General features: G+C 40.4%; 1 protein-coding gene across 1 annotated transcript in view; it reads right to left on the minus strand.

The window, feature by feature from the left end:
• The window catches only part of gabbr1a (gamma-aminobutyric acid (GABA) B receptor, 1a), a 73,657-nt gene that overhangs the window by 33,228 nt on the left and 19,792 nt on the right, over window positions 1-20,637 (minus strand). The window contains 8 exon segments of the mRNA XM_038710732.1: window positions 230-307; window positions 1,234-1,297; window positions 1,922-2,167; window positions 5,456-5,647; window positions 5,865-5,930; window positions 6,221-6,322; window positions 7,018-7,188; window positions 12,379-12,513. Coding sequence (XP_038566660.1) covers window positions 230-307; window positions 1,234-1,297; window positions 1,922-2,167; window positions 5,456-5,647; window positions 5,865-5,930; window positions 6,221-6,322; window positions 7,018-7,188; window positions 12,379-12,513 — 1,054 coding nt within the window.

Consider the following 20,637-nt stretch of genomic DNA (forward strand, 5'->3'; position numbering starts at 1 on the left):
GTGAGCGTCAGCATCCAAATAACAAGCTTCACCCAAACTAGCGGTTAGAGAAAATCCAGCATGATTATATATTGTTTAGACAGTAAGAAAGTCTAAATTAAGCCACACTGAGGAGGTCTAATGTCAAAGCACAAACATGTGTGACCCTGTTGACTCACAGCACGACAGACAGGACACAAATACAGACACAGGAAGCTGGGGGAAGACAGTGTCATGAACTCCATCTTACCTATCCAAACATCATTGCCGAACCAGGAGAGGTTCTTCTGAGAGCTGTCATAGTAACCAATCTTCTTGTAACTGCCTCCTACAGTATATGATTGAAGGAGAAGAAAACTGCAGTGAGAGAGTGAAATAAAAGCACAAAAGTCAGAGAGAAAAATAAATCTTAATTAGTATTGCTTGCGTACTTAAGTTCCTTCCCTGGTGTTTTGTGGGGGATCACATTTTCAAACAATACAACAAAACATGAGAGAACTGATTAACATTCATATTCACAACCACTACACTACAACCACTACTAAGCTATTTTTCTATCATTCCTGTGCTTTCATATTAATGGAATGTGTGGGAAATATACACACAATAAATAGATAAAAGAAATGAGGGATAGAAAGGTGCATGAAGAAGCACAAACAAAGAAGTACCAAGGGGAGAAGAAGGAGAAAAGGAAGAGAAAAAAAAAGGTCTTATGTGGCGGTCTTGACCAGGAATACTGATGAGGTCCCACAGTGATTCAGGGATGCAAGTCAGGTCGTCTCATTGTGGATGTCAAATTACCTCGACACCACAACAGGAAATATGAGACAGACTGTGAGGGGAAAGGGGCAGGATTATAAATTCTCATCCTTTAGGACGCCAAAGAGAACAGAGGTAGAAAATAATCCTCAACCTTATCCTGTGCGGGGAAACTCATTAAGTCACTGGTGACAAATAGGATGCCATTTCCAGAAACAGCTTAAACCGAAGGCTTGTGCCCAATTAGAGCAAAGCCTAGAGTCAACACATTCCTGCATGAAGCCCATTCACATGTGCAGTTAAAGGACATTGAGACCAATGGCAGTGAAGCCAGCAACAACCCGTGGCTTTGCTCTGAATGGAGCTGAAAGCAACAATCGATACATGTGTGAGTGCAGTCAGCAGTGATTTTTTTGATGAATGAGTGACATTTTACTTTTTGGACCTGATTCTGCAATACAACATCTGTGGGAGGATTGTGTGGGAGTGTTTTACCTTGCAGTTGCTCGATAAGAGTCATTGCCATCCTGGAGCCCTGGGCGTCAAACACCACCTGGCCCTGAGACACACACGGGAGGAGTGTTTTTTTTTTACTGCACAAGCTAAACTCCTTCCATTAAGGAACAGACATTTTGATTAATACACTTTTTTGCTTTCTTGCCAAAAGTTGCATGAGAAGATTGATACCACCTCATGCCTGTATGCTAAATATAAAGCTACAGCCTGTAGCCAGTTATCTCATCTTAGCACAAAGACCCATGATCTGCTCTCACTGGTCCCCATATTATTATTGTTATTATCTCCAATAAAAATAATTATTTAATTTGGAATAGTTAACATTATATATTTCTATCAGAAAGATTTATACTCTTGTGAAAATTTTCGTTAACTGCTATATCAGTGACTTTGTGATATCAAACACTATTTTTCATTTGTTCATTCCCCTCCACAGATATACATTTCAGGCTTTTGCACAGAGATTTGAAGTGTGTAAGCATAGTTTGATCACCATGAAAATCAACAACTGGAAGTGTAAGGGTCAAAAACACAGCAGTCAAAAGACAGTACGAAACACTGAATATTGATAAATGATAAATAATTATGGGGCACTAAAATTAGCACATAAACATTATTATCTGTAGATGTTTTCCCATATTTTTTTCTCATCTGCCCTCTCACTTACCGAAACACCTTCAAAGGAGCTTGTGTTGAGCGCCCTGTAGATTTCAGAGGTGATGTCATGGTTGTTATAGTTGAAATCCTCCAGTCGTCGACCCTTGGCTTTCAGTGGTGCCACTGTCTTATTGAGGGCAAGGGCCAGAGCCCACACTGCATCATATGCAAGAGGGGCCTCCTGAAACCCACCGGTTTCCTCTGGGTTCTTCCCACCCAGACGAGACATCAAGGCGGCTATAAACTCCTGTGATGTCTGATAGAAACAGGACAGAAAGGATCAAAGAGAAGTCCTGAAGAAATGCAATGCTGTGAACAAGGATAATATTATGGACATTTTCATATTTCTATTATTAGATTAATATGTCTCTTATTCAATACCAAAGAGGAGGAGACTGTAAAAAGGAAGCTCTGGTGAATCATATGGACCCACATCCTCCATATGATTCATCAGTGGGGTAAGTCTTTTATGAACACACAATTCACAGTTCATGAACAGTATCTTGTTTACCAAAATATATACAAATCTTGACAAAACCAAGAAGGAAAATGGTGCATAGAAAATAGCACCATGTCAGGAGGGGGCACAGTTTCTAAATTTAAAGTTAGGGTTAGGTTTGACTCAAGGTCACACCAGATTAGGGGCTTTTGGGCCACAGGACGTCTTGAGCTGACTAGAGGGCTCTTGGGCCAGCCTGAGGGGTGATTGAGGGATAGTCGAGCTGACCAGATGCCAACACTTGGACCACTGAAGTGCCCCTCATGTGGACAGTATGTCCTATTAGAACATATCCTGAATAACGGTTATTTCTTTAACGAAAGATCCCTTTAGCATATAGAGCTGTGCCTGCTAAGCTAACTGCTGCAATGTGACATTTTTGAAAGTTCAGACATTTTGTTAAATACACTTGTTTGCTTTCTTGCTGAGAGTTAGATGAAAGGACTGATATCACTCTTATGCCTGTATGCTAAATGTGAAGCTGGAGGTGGCAGGTGACTAGCTTAGCTTAGCATATAAACACTGGAAAAAACGGGAAAACAGCTAGCCAGCTGTATCCAAAGTCACATTTCCATTTGTCCAGGCAGTCACCTTGGCAGTCCCTAAACGTAACTCCCCGTAAAACCACAAATAATTATACCTGCACTTTGGTTTTAATACAGATTAAACAAACAAGATATAATGTGAGAGGTGCTGGGACACCTTTCAACAGAGCCAGGCTTGGTGTTTTCCCCCGTAAAGCTAAGCTAATCACCTGCTGGCTGTAGCTACATGAGGGTGGTATTCATCTTTTCATCAAAATCTCAGCAAGAAAGCAAATAAGCGGGTTTCAGAATATGTAAAAGTATTACTTTAAATATTTTTGACTGACCTAAGGAGGGATCAAAAATATTTGACAGAACATTTTTTTATATACAGAGGCAGTTTTCTTCTAATAATACTTTATTTTAGGAAATTAACCTAAGTGAGGTCCTTGGATTACAGTTAAAAGTGCTGTTTCAATATTGGCTCTTTTGGAGATGATTATTTTCTTGCTTTTAACTGATACCTATTACTGACACAATCTAATCATCTCTTTGCTTTGGCTAAATAATATAAGTCATATTAGGTAGGTTATTTTCAACTTTATACCAACATATTCATTTTCTCAGAAGTGCACTATTTAGCTGTTTAGAACTGTTTAATTAAACACCAATAAAAATTATCTTCCTGTGAAAGCGGGGATAAATGTGTAGCTGGAGATTATTGCTAATCACCGTGGTGTCCCTGTAGATTCTCTGAGGCCAATTAGGCCTACACGCCCCCAATTCAGTTATGTCAAAATCATCTTATTGAAATTCCACCTTGGCATTTGGCATTTGAATCTGCCACTACCTACTGAACTAGCTGACAATGTGCTATTGCAGACCCTGCAGTATCGACACACCAGCTTAATTTGAGTGCTCTATATACATGAAATATGTCAATTTCAAACTTGGAAATTGAATTTAAATAGATTGACTATGAGCAGGAGTTCTGCTGTAATTCTTATCACCCGGTGAGCAGCACGTCAACAGCTAAATCAGCAGGTAGAGGCAGGTGCTGTATGAAAATAAACAACAGCTGCTGATGAAGTGCGAGAGAGGGAAGGAGGGTCACGGGGGGAGGGAGTATGGTAAAAAAAGGTGGGGGTGAGGAAATGATAAGGAGAAGGGGAAGAGAGGTGGGTAAACAAGAAGAATAAAAGGATGATCCACCGTAGACCAGCAGAGTCAGAGAAGGTCGAACAATGTGAGAAATGGAGAGAGGAAGAGACAGTTTAAGAGGATTAGAGAAGGTGAACAGAAGAGAGCAATGGGCAAAAGAGAAGCAGAGAACGACTGGTACTGAGAAGCTCCTAAGAAGAGTGTGACAGTTTTACACATCAGCGGTTTATGAAACATAATATTGATTCAGGTCATACGCAGTTCATTGAAGCTATGACATTATTGTTCTCAGTCTTTTGTCTTTCCTGAAAAAAAAAACGATTTGTCCATTTTACATGCATGGTAGAAAACGTTTGTTAGGGAAGAAGAGCTGAATAGTTTGAAAAGAGTAGCCATAACCATGATTGATAAAAAGACAAAAAACTCAAACTACACTACCGGTACATTCTTTTAACTGACTAACCAGTGATCACTGGAAAATGCAATGCAGGAACACCACAGAAATTATTTTAGGAAAAAGTCTAGGTCATTGTCATTGTAATTATTATTATATTTTAATCATTGAACAAGACTAAAAGTGCTAACATCATCATTCTAATATGTAATATTATATCTAATATAATGACAATGACAACATTGTCATTATGAGCATATTAGAATGATACAAACACAAAAACATTTTATTCAGTTTTGATCAAAACTGATTTTAAAAGTACAAAATAAAGCTGCAAACAATATTTCGTTGGGGGGTGTTAATTAGAGAGACTCTAGTACATAATCAGTGTCACGTTCGCACTTTCTCCCAATTTTTCTTTTCATCTTTTGGTGCAAAATACAGGTGATTATTTGGCGCAAACCAAAATGTTCCTCCTGTATCTGAATATTTTGTGGGTTGTATGTACTGCACTTCATGATGGACTTACAGGTGTTTCTGCAATATTTTTTTCCCTTTTATTACTTCTCAAAACATAATTATTCTGATTTACGATTGCGTTCTGTATTGATTTATCCTCAGTTTTTTTTATGTTGTATTTGGTCTTTGGGACATGCATCCATTCATCCATCGTCAACCTCTTATCCTGCGTACAGGGGGTCTTTGGGACATATAATAAAAAATTGTTATAAGCTCATTAAACACTTGCATTGGAAGTATTTTGCACTGTGATGTATTCTTCCCGAGACGTTTTACTCACTTTACTCTCTAATGTTACTTATTAACTGTCAATTACAGGACACATCAGCGGTTGTTTCAAGCTGTTGATGTTGCAATTCCTTGTTTCTGATTAACATCAAAGCTGACTTAATTATCTTTAATATAATTATTACAGTGGGAGAAACATAGTGTTTTGTGTGTTCCCACCATGTTGGAGACGCCGCGGACAGTCTCAGGATTCAGCATGACAATCTCGGTTGTTACATGTCCCTCCACGGCCTCTGTCATGTTCTCCACTGTACAGTTGATAGCTGGGTCTTTGATTTTGAACCAGTTGTCAGCGTACCATCCTATCAGGAACCATACATACTTCTTCCCATAGAGCTTCTCCTTGAACACCTGCAGCAGGGAGGGAGGGAGGCAGATATGGAAGGTGGTTGAAGGGAGGGAGAGAATGATAAATAAGCATGAGGAGAATTATTCCCAGAGATGTGTTGAATGTGTTGTACCACTGCCAAACAAGGAAATTCAACCAGCTCATTACAGAGCTCAATTTCTACTAATAGCCAGTCAGGTTCAGCCTATTGGGATCAATTGAGCGGGAAATGGTACTAACCTCACAAAACACCTTCCTGGCTTCAGTCTCATAAAAGAGCCCCACAATGATCCTTGCATCCTGGCGCTGCGTCAAAACATGAAAACAAAACAATACATTGCTTAGTTATATCAGCAGCAACAATATAACTTCACTATAGCACAGCTTGATGTGGCAGCGCAGCGTGCCAAAGTTCCTGCTGCTTTGCAGGACGGCACGTACTGCTGTTCAGGAGTTGCTAATTAGCATGGCGCATTAATTTCCTCTATCAAATCGCCTCTATGCTAATGGTATCATGTGCAGCTGTGAGCCGGAGAAGGAAGGAAAGGAGGAGAGAGAGACGACCAGCAGCTGAGTTGAATTTTTAATCAAAGCACCTTGAGGTTCTTGACAGCGACAGCCGGGTCGGTGAGGAAACTCTGGCGAACGCTGATCTCGATGCCTGCCTCCTTCGTCCTCTGCTCCAGATCGTCCAGAGTCTGCAAGATGAAAGGGAGGGACAGAAGGAGACAGACAGGGAGAGGGGGGAGAGAGGAGGAGGTCAGAGAGGCAGCTGAACAAAGAGGGACAGAGAGTGTGTGAGGTTGAGATTATAAGAAAGACAAAAGAAAAGCAACCATGTCCAAAGAGACTTAAAAAAAAACGAATAAAGAAAATCTGAAGTGCATATGAGAAACGTCAAGAGTGGGATGGACAGTGTGGGGATGTATGATAAACAAAAAAGGCAGCATGCGAGAGAATAGATTTTTAGAGAGAGAGGAGTGGAAAGAAGAAAAGAAGAATGGGAGATGGGAGAGGAAAGAATGTGAGAGCGGGACCATTAACCTCCATTACAGGAACCAATCCAAGTGTCATGGTATCGACCGCCGTGCCTGGGAGAGATGTATTGCTTGATCAATATTTCTCACAACCAATACTCAACAAATTACTTCAAAAATCCTCCATCAATCGCCAGCAGGGATTTCTTGAAGGAGTAGAACACAACAGCTCTCATAAACAAACACACAGAGGCCGGCAGGCAATCCAGCAAACCACACTTTACCAAAAGTAATGGGGCCAAAGTAAGGACATGGAGAAAGTGATAAAAGTGTGTGAGATAAAAGAAAATGGAGAGTTGGAGATAAAACGATGGTGTAAAATTGAAGGAGAGATGAAGAAGATTAAAAGTACTGACTGAGGTGAAGACTTCGGTGGTCTGCTGGATGGTGGCAATGCGGGTCCACTTCCACTTCTGGAAGAGCTGCACCCTGGTGGGGTTGTGAAGGGTGGCCGACGGGTGCGTGCGGAAGAAGGTGGGAAAGCGCTGGCGATTTGACAGGGCTGGCGAGCTGGAGCCATAGGACAGCTGGGAAACATAAGAGAGAAAAAGAGAAAAATAGGAGGAAAACAGTGACTAAAGCAGGAAGGAATAAAGGATATAGAAGTTTAGGGGGGAAGGAAATACAGAAACAGAGAAAAATATACTTCTGAAGGTCCTTCAAGGCATCAGTAGAAAACAGACTTCAATCAAAATGTATCGTAATCAGGACTCTCTTGTTCTTCCCCTGTACACAGTGTTCTTTGATGGTGACTGGTTCAAACAGCAAACAACACAGAGAAAAGCCAGCAAAAAGACAGAGAACCAGAGAAACAATCTTTGTTGCCATTTTCTCATTTTCATCCACACCCCCTCCCTCCCTAGCTCCTTGTAGCTTCCCTCCGGCTTATCAGGTATGCCGATAAACTCTGTAATTTCAACAAAAACACAAAACACTGCATGCAGGATTTTCCATGCAGACATTGCCATGAAATTGTGATGACATATTCTACAATTACAAACAGAACAAATACAAAAACATTAACTAATTATTGCTGTTGCAAATAGTAGCCCCCGTGATCATCTGCTTCTTTCACTTGGACCAACATAATTTTAATTCTCAGGCACAATTCCCAAAGAGGCAGACTGCTAAGATGTATGTCCAAATCAGCAGGGAAGACGGATGGTGGAAAATGCCAGCAGAAACAGGGAGAACACTGTTCCTCTAACAATTACTTTCAGTGACAACTGACGAAAAAATCCTCCTTTAAAATGAGGAACCTGGCGTTTAGGGAACCATTACCGATAGAGACAGCCTATCCTGTTCCCCAGCCCTCATCTCAGACCCATTACCTATACAATTCTGGGATGTTCACCACTGGGAGTGAGAGGGAGCTTGATGATGGATGTCAAATGTCATGTACAATGTGGGCTCCCCACAATAACAAATCCCTGTGGGAAAAGGCAGGTAGACGAAGGCATCAAAACGAAAGAAGGGAAACAAAAAGGGACAGCTGATCTGGGCGTAGTAGTGAAAAGATCTGGAGAAACCAGATGCAGCTTTAGTAGATCACGCATGATCAATAATAAATGTGATAGGTGTTCATAACATCCATGAGCACATGCAGACATGCGGCGGGGGTCAAATGACAGGCTAAGGCTAGCTATATTCTATATTATTTTATTTACCTCATCACACGGAATGAACAAAACTAAAAATGAATTCATCCTACTAATAAGTATTGCCTGTGTAGACAAGCCTTATAGCTTATTCCTGCGCCTGTGCTCAACTATAACAGTTCTGCACACAGAGATGTGGACTCAGAAGCAGGACTCAGAAGCAGAGAAGTTGAAAGCAATCAATCATTTACCTGGTAAGAGTTCATGGCAGAGTTTGGCAACTGGTAATCAGTCACCAAGGGTAAACTAAGTAGGCATGGGGCAGGCAAAGCTTGGAAAGAGCTATTGTCAGGGCCGCTAAATGTCAGCATAACATGCTCATGATTACAATGCTAATATGCTGATGTTTAGCAGTTAATAATTACCAGGTTCGCCATCTTAGTCTAGCATGTTCTCATGCTAACATTTGCTAATTAGAAATAATGGGAATGACATTAGCTTTGTAAATATTTGGACATAAACCAAAGTATTGGATTAATTGAAATGAAGCTCAGTGTAAGTTCAACCAGGAAGACGATCTTTATGCTTCATTCATTCAGTTGCTGCCACAATCATCACAGCCAATCACGTAGTCACTATCAAACCTTAAAATCCGTTCCTTTCAGCTGTCATTTTAGTAAAAAAATCGCTGCGGACCTCCTGCCCCCTATTCACCTCCAGCTCATCAGAACCAGGTCCAGTTCAAGCTCAGCAGAAGTCTTCTCCCTATCACATCCAGATCGTCAGCATTTTCTTCATCTCTTCATCACCAGTGTCTAAACTCCATCGGAGGGATTTTCAACACCTCTACAGCTTCACCACCCACTTGAAATACCATGTCATTAGAATGGGGTCTTATCACCAAAGACTTTTCACATTTCTCATATTCATTGTAGAAATGACAAATGATGAAGAAATTATTCATCATTCACTCAGAGGAAGTCTTTCCTGATTGAAAGTTTGACCTGATGCTGGCACTAGATTAAGCCTGGGATCACCATGGTCATTAGGATATGTTGTCTGGGAACCATGAATATATGTACAAAATCTTGTGCCGATCCATCTATTGCATGTCAAGCTATTTAACTGTATGGGTGAAAACTTTCACCTGCTAGTGGTGCAAGAGGAAAAGTCAGGAGATTGCCACAGCGTGACTAAAAATAACAGTTGTAAAATTCTGTAATAACTTATTTTTCCAACTGTGTCCTGGTTAATCTAGATAATCCATATAATACTAGCTTCTAGTGAACTATAGTTACAGTTCACCACTTTATTTGAGTGTCAGTATTTTGAGTGAGAAATGTATGGTCTATATAGTACCCTCAAAATTGACACAACGGAATGAAAACAAGTAGTGCCATCACATTGTGAGAATAAGTGAGTGACACTGATATGCTTAAAATCCCACAATGCAATGTGTTGTAAGTCCTGCTGTAGTAGTTTGACTAGGAGCTGGGGACATAAATTCGTAAAAGTCCAAAATTTCAGTAATAGAAATAGAGTAAATTGTTGTTTATTCTATAGGGAGTAATTTCAGACACACATGTCTTTTGACATGTTCATGTTACATAACAAATGTAACTCCAGTAAACTCAATTTTAAGCAGAGGCCGAAGAAAAAACCAAAATGGCAAGACACCACTAGAGAAAAAAAAACACATTGTATAGTCTGTCCAATCTGTTTTTTTGCAAGGGTTTCATTAGCTACATGCCTGGTAGAATGTAATAATTTAAGTCAAATTATGAAAATCAAACTAGGAGCTGCAAGCTATCCCCATGGTAACACTACTATAAACCTTTACAAGACAATAAAACAGTGACAAAACTAAAACGGAGCAAAAAGCTGCTGTGGCAGAAATAGACCAATGTAGCAGCACTCTGCAACAGACGGGCAAAGTTCCACATCGAAGCTTCCCAAAAACCACAAACAATATCTCTTGATTCTCAGTTCGTCAGTTCTCCCGAAGCAGTAGTACATCAATGCCGTCTGTGGCTTACAGTGCTTTTAGAAAGGAAGATGGGGGATCAAATTAACACTGTGCCAAGAAGAGCCAATTGTGAGCCCCTCCTTGATCAGCGTCCAGAAATGGAGGTTGCATTTGCTCCCCGGCACTCTGATGAGGCTGTTTGACATGTGAGGAGGCTCCTGCAGGCAGGCAGCATACAGAAATAATTGAGTGTGGCGGTTACGAGGGTGTGCCAGTGGTGGCGTGTAGTAAAGAGAGACAGATCTCTTTGTGTGTGGGGAGAATCGACTGCTGGAGTTGAGGAAGCGAGGTGGAAATGAAGAGTGGGAGAGAAAGACGGCAGAGATGGAAAGGAGGAAGGAAGGAAGGAAGGAAGGAAAGAAAAAGGGGCTGAAATAGAGCAGACCAGCTCCAGGCAGTGACAGCAGACAGAGAAAAGAGGAAGGCAAAGAGTCAAAAAGTGGAAAAGAGTTTTTAATGATGAGGAAAGAAAGGGTGACAAAGAGAGAAAGACCAGAAATGAGAAAGCGGGGCTTATGCCAACCACTAGAACTGATTGTTCTCGATGACTAATCTCTGGATGAAACTTCAATTATACGACGAAGCTAATAAGCAGAGCACTGTGAGTGACAGAGAGGCAGATCAAGAGATGACAGAGAATGAGATAAACAAAATAAATCAACTGATGAAGGCGTAAAAAGCTGAAATATTTTCGAAAAAAAACAGCAGCATAAGACAGCATCAGACAGCATCTTGCTGATTTAGAGATCTGGGATGTGTTTGTGCTTATCAATGTATTATCATGCAGTATGTGAGGTCAAACAATATGTTTTGTCCTGCACGTAGTGTCGCTGTCAATACAGTCTTGTGAAACTGCCTTGTATAGTGTCATCACTTATTAAAAGTGCTGCATGAAATATTTGAAAATCAATAAACAACTACAGCATTGATTTTGGGCACAAAGTACAAAACATCATCATTTAGATTAATGTCAGCTTCCAACTGCATCTAAAGTACATTTTATATTGTTTGCCTGCACAAAATACTGTATGATGATGTATGATCAAGTCAAGCTGTAGCAGCAAAACCCCTGTGAGTGTATTAAATTAAGTGTGCATTTTATTGCTTACGGCTTAAACATTTTATTTGTAAAAGATGAATGTGTGTCTAATAGTGTTGCTTCAAGATTGTTAAATACATTTAACCAAGTCAGATTCAAAATGGTCAGATGTGCTTTTGGTGAGTTTGTTTGCTCTGTTTTATCTCATATCAGCTAGTCTGGTAATCTTATTTGACTTAAATGATCAGTTTACCCAAATTACAAAAATATTGTATTTGCTCATTTAACCCTAGTGATGTCTAGCACTGCAGATATTTCATGTGTTCAGGTTTTAAGATCTTTATAAATGGAATGACAGTGTGCTCTGTGGTTTTTCCAGAAGAAGAGACACACTGGAAAGAGATGTTGAATTTCTAAATGTCATTTCTCAATGCTGTGAATCCTGAAAACTAAATTCAGTTTACCTCCATTGTTTTGGGGTAGCGGCAGATAGAAATCTCAAAAGATGAACCCACAAAACCAAAACTATCTGCATAACTGGATACTACCAAAGTTAAGTAAAAATCAGGGTGAACTGATCCTTCAAGATGATCACTTGCTTTTCAAGCAGTACAGTTGGGTTTACACAGGGGTACGCCCAAGACCGCCCTAGTTAGTTAGCTATAGGTTATATTTGTATACGTTTTTGATAATTGATAATCTGCTGAATTAGCTATTAGGAGTTCATATTTGCAATGTACCTATGGAGGTAAACACAATAAGCACTGGATTATTTTTATAGTTGATTCTGAAGAACATTTAAAAATTCTAAGATTTCTAAGCTGATTTATAGATGTTTATTCGCAATGTAGATTAGAGATGAAATAAAATGATGTCCTCAGGAAGTGTAAGCCAAGCTGAATCTAAAAGTACAATGTATGTGTATCAAGTCTGTGTATTCGGATTTGACTGAATTATGAAGCAAATTGTGGCTCACGTCTCTCAAGACCTCTGGGTTAAAGTGACTGGAGATTGAAAAAAAAATACTTGGGGACAAACAGTAAAATACACTCACCACTATTAGGTTCCACATGCGAGCAGCTTCGGCCACCAACGTGGACACGCCGCTGCAGCCGGGCATCAGGACAATCTTGATGGGCTCGGTGTACAGAAGGTCATACAGTAACTTGGTGGCTTCCCCTGGGTCACACTGAAAGGACAAAATGATAAAGTGTTTAATGGATGGACAGATGAACAGATGGATGGGTGGCTAGATAATAAGGAAGAATGAGAAATTAATCGAGGTGAGAGAGAAAAGGGGGGGAGGGAGAAAATGGAAAGGATAGGGGTGAGTGAGACAGATGGACTGAGAACAGAGGGTGAGGAAAAGAAACAAATAAGCAACGAAGTGCAGGAGATGGACGTGACTGTAAACAGAAACAGAAAGAAGAAAATAGAAAAGAACTGATAAAGGAAAGTGAAATGACATAGAAGTGGAAGGGAGCAGCACAAAGGCCAATGCAAATGTGAAGCGAAAGGACAAGTAGGAGAAAGAAAAGGACGAGGAAGGGAAAATGGAAAGAACAAAACAGACGGGGTCAAGATGAAGTAAAGGATAATAGCACAAAAGCAACAGGGAGCAGCAAAAAAGCAGATGCAAATGTGAATAGAAAAGACACGCTGGGAGAAGAAAATAAAAAATTATCCCCAGAAGAGTTCACGTCCAAACACAGCCAGAATGTATCATCAAAAACCAACACGCTGTCCACAGATCAAGACATAAAAACAGAAAGACAGGCAGAAACCAAACAAAAGTGAGCCTGACGAGCAAAACAGCAGCCATCACAAGTCATTACAACCCCCCAATAAAGTCATTTACAGCATGTCTAGGTGGCGAAAGTGTGGCTGGAATGATCTATCACTGCTCTGTCAGCCAGATTACCGACAGGCCGTCACCACCGCACTGCTCATCAGAGTCACAGATAAACTGGCCTGACACATGTAATGAGTCAGCATGGAAGAGGAGATACGGCTCACAAAAACATACACACACATGCTCATTTAAAAAAAAAAAACTACACTACAGATGAGTGTCACAAACAATCGCACGGCGGCCGATGATGTTGATGACCAATATGGCTCCTAATTAGGGTGTTCATCTCAACGGCTGATTTGTCTCTTTGAGGCAGTCCTGTGATTTTTCTGAGGAGGTACTCACCACTCAATTGCTGGGCTTCTTATTGATTGATATGTTTTCCATTAACTCAAGAATGGGTGGAATTATAGAGGTGTCATGCCATCACAGGAAAAATCAGGATGTTACATGCACTAGATAATTTATTCTGAACCCCATTAAAGTAGAACTCCAACTGTTGACTTCCCCACATAAAAGTGTCTACATAGTTTTCTTCATTGGTCCAAAGCATGTAAGAAATTCTATCACTTATATTTTTGACTCTTATTCAGCCATATAAAGATCTTTAGGACATGTTTATTTAAACTGTGCATGTCATCATGGAGATCACTGTAGACTGCAGAAAACTACAAGGTCATTGCATCTGTAATGTCTCCTGCATAGGCACCATTTCGGTGGGTAATCAGGAGCTCGGGCAATTGTGAGCACCCACAGGGAAGGAATACTGTGATGTGACCATATCAGGAGAAAAAAGGCATAGCAGAGTTTTAATTGAGCTGAACCTGCATCCATTCCTTTATTAATCTTTTTTGGTGACCTGACAGTCCACTTTAAATTTGATCCCTTAGGGATTTCTTATAGTACAGTTCTAAAGTATTTGTGGACAGCTTGCATCTGACTAATTCGCTCCATGGCCCTACAAGCGTACAATACCTTTCAAACCAAAAACCAGTAACCGGTGGAACCAGTATAACCCATCCTTTTTATTGGCTTACTACTCTAGTCATTGATTAGAGCTACATTTGGCCTACAGGGTTAAGCCTAGTTGGAGTTAAGGTGAAGCAACAGTCAAGCAGTGGAACAAAAACAATCGGGATTCTGGGGTTTTGACTGAGTCTGATTATTGTGTGAGTCCAGCATCTAGTAGTGATCAGTGGAACTGTATCTTAAGTGCTATTCTACGTTTTACAATCAAATATTCACTCTTGATATGTTTAAAGGTGGCTGTTAAAAGATGGCAGTTTACTCCTTCACCAAAAATTGTGACTTTGGTCAGCTTGATTTAATGGTGGCCTTTAGAATATTTTGTCTTTCCAAGGTCAAGAATGAATCTCCACTCTACATTTGATTAAAGGGACACACGATATGACGATATCTATCGTTTGACGATAGAAAAACCTCTAGAAAAACGTTCTAATGTTCTATATCAGGATATGTATCGTTATTGGGATATGAAATAACATGTATCAGGATCTGAATTTTTTGCCATATCCCACAGCCCTAGTAGTAAGTATTCAATTTGGTCAGCTGGATAGTGCAAAATTGCGCTGGATTACGCGGCAGGAGAAGTTTGAGAAGTTTCGATGAATAAACCACTGACCCTTGGGACAATAGCTCCAAGCAGAACATTCATGGACTATCAGTACCATAGCAAGTTACATGATCATGAGCATGTCATGTACATATCAATAAATTACAGTCTCTTTTTGGTCACTGTGTTCATTTCAAACAAGAATGCCTTTTACTATAAAAAAAACTCTACAATATTCAATGCATAGCAGAATATACAAATGAATATATATTAGCTCTGTACCTTCAAAGCTGTCTGGCAGTCCAACAGTGTAATAAATCTTTACAAAAAGCTGGCTTTTATGTCTTTGAACTCAATGACCACCTACAAAACAAATCTGTAAGGGAATCCCATTAGTCGTTGACATCAAGTCTATCTCCATGCACTGCTGACCATTTTCAATTCACTGTGTTAATAGCATTAATATTGACTGGGAATGCAGCGCCACAATATTTATGTCACTTAGGAATAGCAGATCTGAGAGGCTGCAGATTTTTCTTACAATCAATCACAACACAAGCGGATCTTATGGATCACTTCCTCCTCTCTGGTGATCCTGGGAAAAATCAGCCGCTGTAGTGTTCAGCTGGATTCAAACCTGCAGCCTGTTGAGCATCCACACAACACAGTTGCCTATTCCTCATAAAACGATTAGCTGTGTTATCTTCGTATGAGGGGGATGCAGACTGATAAACAGACCTTTTTAAATACTGTCTTTCCGGAAGGTTGTTTGTGTTCTCTGTCACTGTGGCTGTGGGCTGGGTGCATGCTGACAAGAAGGTTGTTAGCTTTCTGGTGTTAACAGTGTTTTTAACCATACCCTGATGAGTGGTAATTCATTGCCTATGCTGATTATCTTTGAATCACACAATCAATCTATCATTACCACCAAACATCACAGCTTTTAATAACAGCTTGATTAATACATTATGCGCTACTTATAACATGTAGAAATTAGAATTTTTAAAAAGGGCAGATTCTGACCTTGAGATGGTTATTTAAAGCTAGGGTATGCAAGGTTGGAGAAACTAGACACAGCTAAATATTTAAAGTATTCAACTGAAAAAAATCCCTTTAGGCCTCACTCCAAAGCCACTCCCCCAAAACACATTTTCATGTGCCTGGAGTGCACAAAGTGCACACAGGTAGGTAGGCAGGGCAGTAGACAGGAACATAGGCAAGTCATTAATTTCATTCAGACCAGATAAAGCTGTTCTTATTACAGTCCTACAGCCACAGATGCCGTATTTTTTCGTTTTTGTGCCAGAGCATTTGATTTATTGATTGTTGAGTATTTCAACAAACATGACAAAAAACAGACATAGAACAAATTGCAAGTATTTTCACCAAGACAAAATGTTATCCCTTGACTTGTTCGGTCAGTGTTATTTTCTACAGATAATTTTGCCATTAGACAGAAATATTTTAGAATGTTTTATATATTTTGATTAATGTTTTTCTAAGATTTAATATAGTCACAGAAGCAGCTTGGCGCAGAGGTTCAATTAAAAAAAATAGTATTATAGGTAAGTGCATGCGTTACTGAGAAAAACTGTTTTATTGATTGGTTAAGTAACGCCAAATCCAATCACTAGTGGACAAACACCCACAAAAAGCTTTAAAATCCCTCCTGTATAAGTCTCCATTAGATGTTTGAATGTAATGGCTAACATTTTCTTTAATTTGTAAGATTACGGAACAGGCCGTTCAAATAAAGACCTAGGCTGTGCCCGAAATCCCCACTAATTCAATACTCCCTACCCCCTATGAGCTCACTCGCATTATTAAAACAACACTTTCCCATTACTTCGGCGCTGTTAATCAGTTTTTTCTATCATCACGATGCATGATGGTATATAGGGCTTGGTTAGTGACCATCGGTTGTACACTGCTTTGCAAAATGCATTCTGGGATACATTGAGTGGACTATATAGGGCATAATAATTCTCACTATACATTCGGACAGCACTACAAAAGGGCGAGTAGTGGGTGATTTCAGACACAGCCTTAAATATTGCAATTAAACCCTTTTATCGTTTATGTCACAGCAACAAGAAGAGCAAAAGCAACAGCTTAAAATTGGTTTTGGTGTTTCAAGGAATCAATTAGGTTGTTACAATTACTTACAGGCTGTTATGTTATACAGTGTTAATGAAGAGGTTCTATTCTTGAACACAATTGCAAAACCGTATGAGATGCCATAGTTAGCATTCCTTTTAATCAGTCATGTGTTTCTATGAGGATAATAAATTAAACCTTTGGTTTAACAGTAACAACATGGGAACACGGTGCATTAAGAGGTGAAAAAGCACAGTCAGATAGTTTAATTGGGTTATAATCATTGCAAATCACTAGCAGATAAACATCCCTTAAAAAGCTTAAATGTGCCTTAATCATCCCGTATAAAATAAGGGTGTTTCAGAATTCTAAATGTGGAACATTATGCTAAAACAAAGACTTTTTTTGCCATTAATACCATCCATTGCAGCTCGGAGCAAAAGCAACAACTGAACTTGAACTTGACTTTGTCTTTCAACGAGCAGTTGTTTTACCCCTTACAGTTACTTATGCCATGTTCCCACCTTAACCTAAAAATGAAAAGGTTAACAGGCTGTTAAGGTATATAATGAAGGTGGTCTATTATTGAACACCACTGCAAAACAGCTTCAGACTCTATAGTTGAACCTTTCAGTCATTCATGTTTCAACATGCGTAAGAAATTAAACCTTTGGTAACAAAATGGGAACACGGTGCAGTAAGAGGTGAAAAAGCACACAGTCTCCGTTATGAAAAATATTAAAAGAAAATAGGGGTGTTGGCAGGTGTGCAATAAAGGCTGAGGAATCTGTGCTATTCTTAGAGGTCTGTCTTCTATAACCCCCTGGGGTCATCAGTATTTCCACTTTCATTTCTAGCCCTCCTCGGCTCATGAGAGTGCCTGGGTTGATGGCCCCCGATGCCATTCATGTTCACGGACACACACACACACACACACATACAGATTAGTGCAAGTGTGTGTACACAGTCATAAAAATACATACAGCTACACATACATGACATTGTACCACCACTTCTGTCACTGTCATCGGTGCTGAAATTCCCTGAGCCAACATCAGTGTTGATGGTAACATGCCTACGTAGCCTTTTCAATCAGTCAAACCCAGCATGAGAGAACTTTCTGAAAGCAAGTGAAGGTTCCCTGGGCTGGGAAGAACGGGAGAAGACACTGACTCCTCATAATACACTCTAATTACACTCCAGATTGAATGATATAAAAAGTGTGAGGAGGGGATAAGATAAGGGCCTGGGGGACAGCCTATGTATTGAATCTCAAAGCACGCTCAGCTACATCTCCTAATTTCCTCATAATTACATCTGGCACCCTACTCCGGTCTCATATGCCAATGGACATGCATGAGGAACCAGTGACGAATACTGGTTATGCCACAGTGGATGAGGAATTGTGGCACGGCTGCCAATTAAAGTAAAGGGCGGAAGTGAGGAAAGCACCTTGTTTCGCCACTTCTCTGTATCTCCACTGTCTCACTCCATCACTGTTAATAATTGATCAAAGTTTGCAGTCTCGGCTTTGATATATCCATGGCAACGGCCTGCGCAGAGAGTGTGTGTCTGCACATACTGTGCGAGTGTGTGTGCGCGTCTGTTCGTGTGTAGATCTCAGAAGGCTGTAAATAGTCTGATGCTGTCGCCAGAATAGCCATAGAAACAAGCCGTTCTGCTACCACAGGGTATCTGCATCCATTAAAAGGACAGGCTGGGATTAAGTGTTGAGCTTCATGAATATTGTATGATGTTGAACAAGCTGAGGACATAGCTTGATACTCCCGACTCTATGGTCACAAACTGGTGTGTGTGTGTGTGTGTGTGTGTGTGTGTGTGTGTGTGTGTGTGTGTGTGTGTGTGTGTGTATGAGCGTGTGTCTGTGTGTGTTTAGGCACCTGTTTGCCAACTTGCATGCATATCTTGTATTCAATGCTGCTGTTTGACTTTAAAGACGCACTAAAAGTTTGTCATCATAATAAATTCAGGTCAATAGAGTCAGCTGTATAATCACGCTACTCCAGCCTGGATCTTAAGACGCAAGCAAACAAAGGGCCGGTTACGCCCTTGTCTTAATCTCACAGCTAAACAAAGAGAAGGTGGAGATTTGTTCTCTGACCAAACAAGATTGACGAGTGAGTAGTAATAACTGGATGTAAAAATGATCGCTAATTAATGTCTTTTCTTATGTTTGCTTTTCTCTCCCTCTCAAAGGGTAAGAGCCTCATTACTATTCCAGCCAGGTGAAGAACGCTTGCAATCAGGAGGTAAGAAAACCACATTCCAGACACACTGTACCCAGAGCAGGAGCAATAGCATCCCCCCTTCACTTAATTCAAGGAATTAGCCAGCGTCACTCAGACAATGTTATACCAGCCTCCTTGAGCTGCTCTATTCAAAGGATCTGCATCTATTTCTCGAGCCGGAGGCGCAAGCGACTCCTGAAGCACGAGGAGTGATTTTTTCCAATCCCTATGAAATCTGTTCATGCAACAGCTTTAGCTTTATGTTTATGGCTGCTACATCTGCAGCCGCCTGCTTCACTACAATTGTAATCATAGGATGCACAGACATACATTTACATCTGTTAAGCATTTGATTGCAAAGAACAAGGTTTATGAATAACAGAATGTGAATAAGCATGCACTGTACTATCGTCTCTGCATACATCCAGCATATGAATTTGCACACATATTTTCACAGAGCTGAAGCCTTATTTGTTTCTGTGGTTTGCTTCAAGAGTAACTGTGTTGCCATGCCAACTCTCCCTCTCTCTCACACACAGCCGTGCGGGCACACACACACACACACACACACACACACACACACACTTACTCACTCTCTCTCCCTGCTATTCTGTTTAACAGGATTCCAATGCAGAGCCTTGTACACCAATCAGAATAAAGCTTGAAGCAAATTTCTAACCAGTCCCAGTACACTTAACTGTTTGGGTCCCCGGCCACTCTGCAGGCATCTGTCTTGCAGCATGATTGATAATAACCCTCAGAAGAAGAGGCAGTGGGGATATCCAGTAATTGTTTTCATGTGTCTCCACTCATCCCATTGTTGGGAAAAATGGTTCCTTTTGGGTAAAAACTGTCAGAGTAACAATTGGGACGTGCAGCAACAAGGCCCAAATAGAACCGTTTTTTTACAAAGATAAATAATGTGTTTTTTGATTAAAGTCTATGTCAGTGTAGGGGGTGGTAAACTGGGGCAGCGGGGGGAATGAAACCAGTCAGGGGGCGGATATTGGACTTCTAGTGGTTGATAATGCTGACATTTTAAAATACCGCCATGATTAATGATTGATGAGCAACAAGCAGGAGGTGTGTTTGTTCATTTAGCACAAACCATCACAGTACATGGCATGGCAGCCTCTTTTGTTCAGCGGCGTGAGGACCTGAGGGTTAGTTTTTATGGGGGTGACCTTTTAGGAAAGCTCTTCTTAGAGATCTCGGACTGCGAGACAAGGCAGGTGTCGGTGAGGAACTGTGCTGTTGTTGTGGCAAAGTAAAATGTAATATACCTGCCATGACTCTTCAGAATCCAGAGTGGGAAATAAAATAAGCTCCATACAGTCAGAAAACATTGTTTGGTTGCAAGAGTAAATATCAAAATGAAACAAAACAGTGATGACAAATAATACTCAGCACACTGAAAATGACACAACAGAGGCAGTTACTCCTCTTGATAACTTGAGAGGCAGATCATTAGATCCCTCACTGACTGACACCTCACATCACTTAAGTGCGCACCTCCTCTGACTCTCCTCCACATGCACTCAC

Source organism: Micropterus salmoides, unplaced genomic scaffold, assembly GCF_014851395.1.
Source record: "Micropterus salmoides isolate LMB-PRFRI ecotype aquatic unplaced genomic scaffold, ASM1485139v1 Ms_hic_scaffold_11, whole genome shotgun sequence".
Classification (NCBI taxonomy): domain Eukaryota; kingdom Metazoa; phylum Chordata; class Actinopteri; order Centrarchiformes; family Centrarchidae; genus Micropterus; species Micropterus salmoides.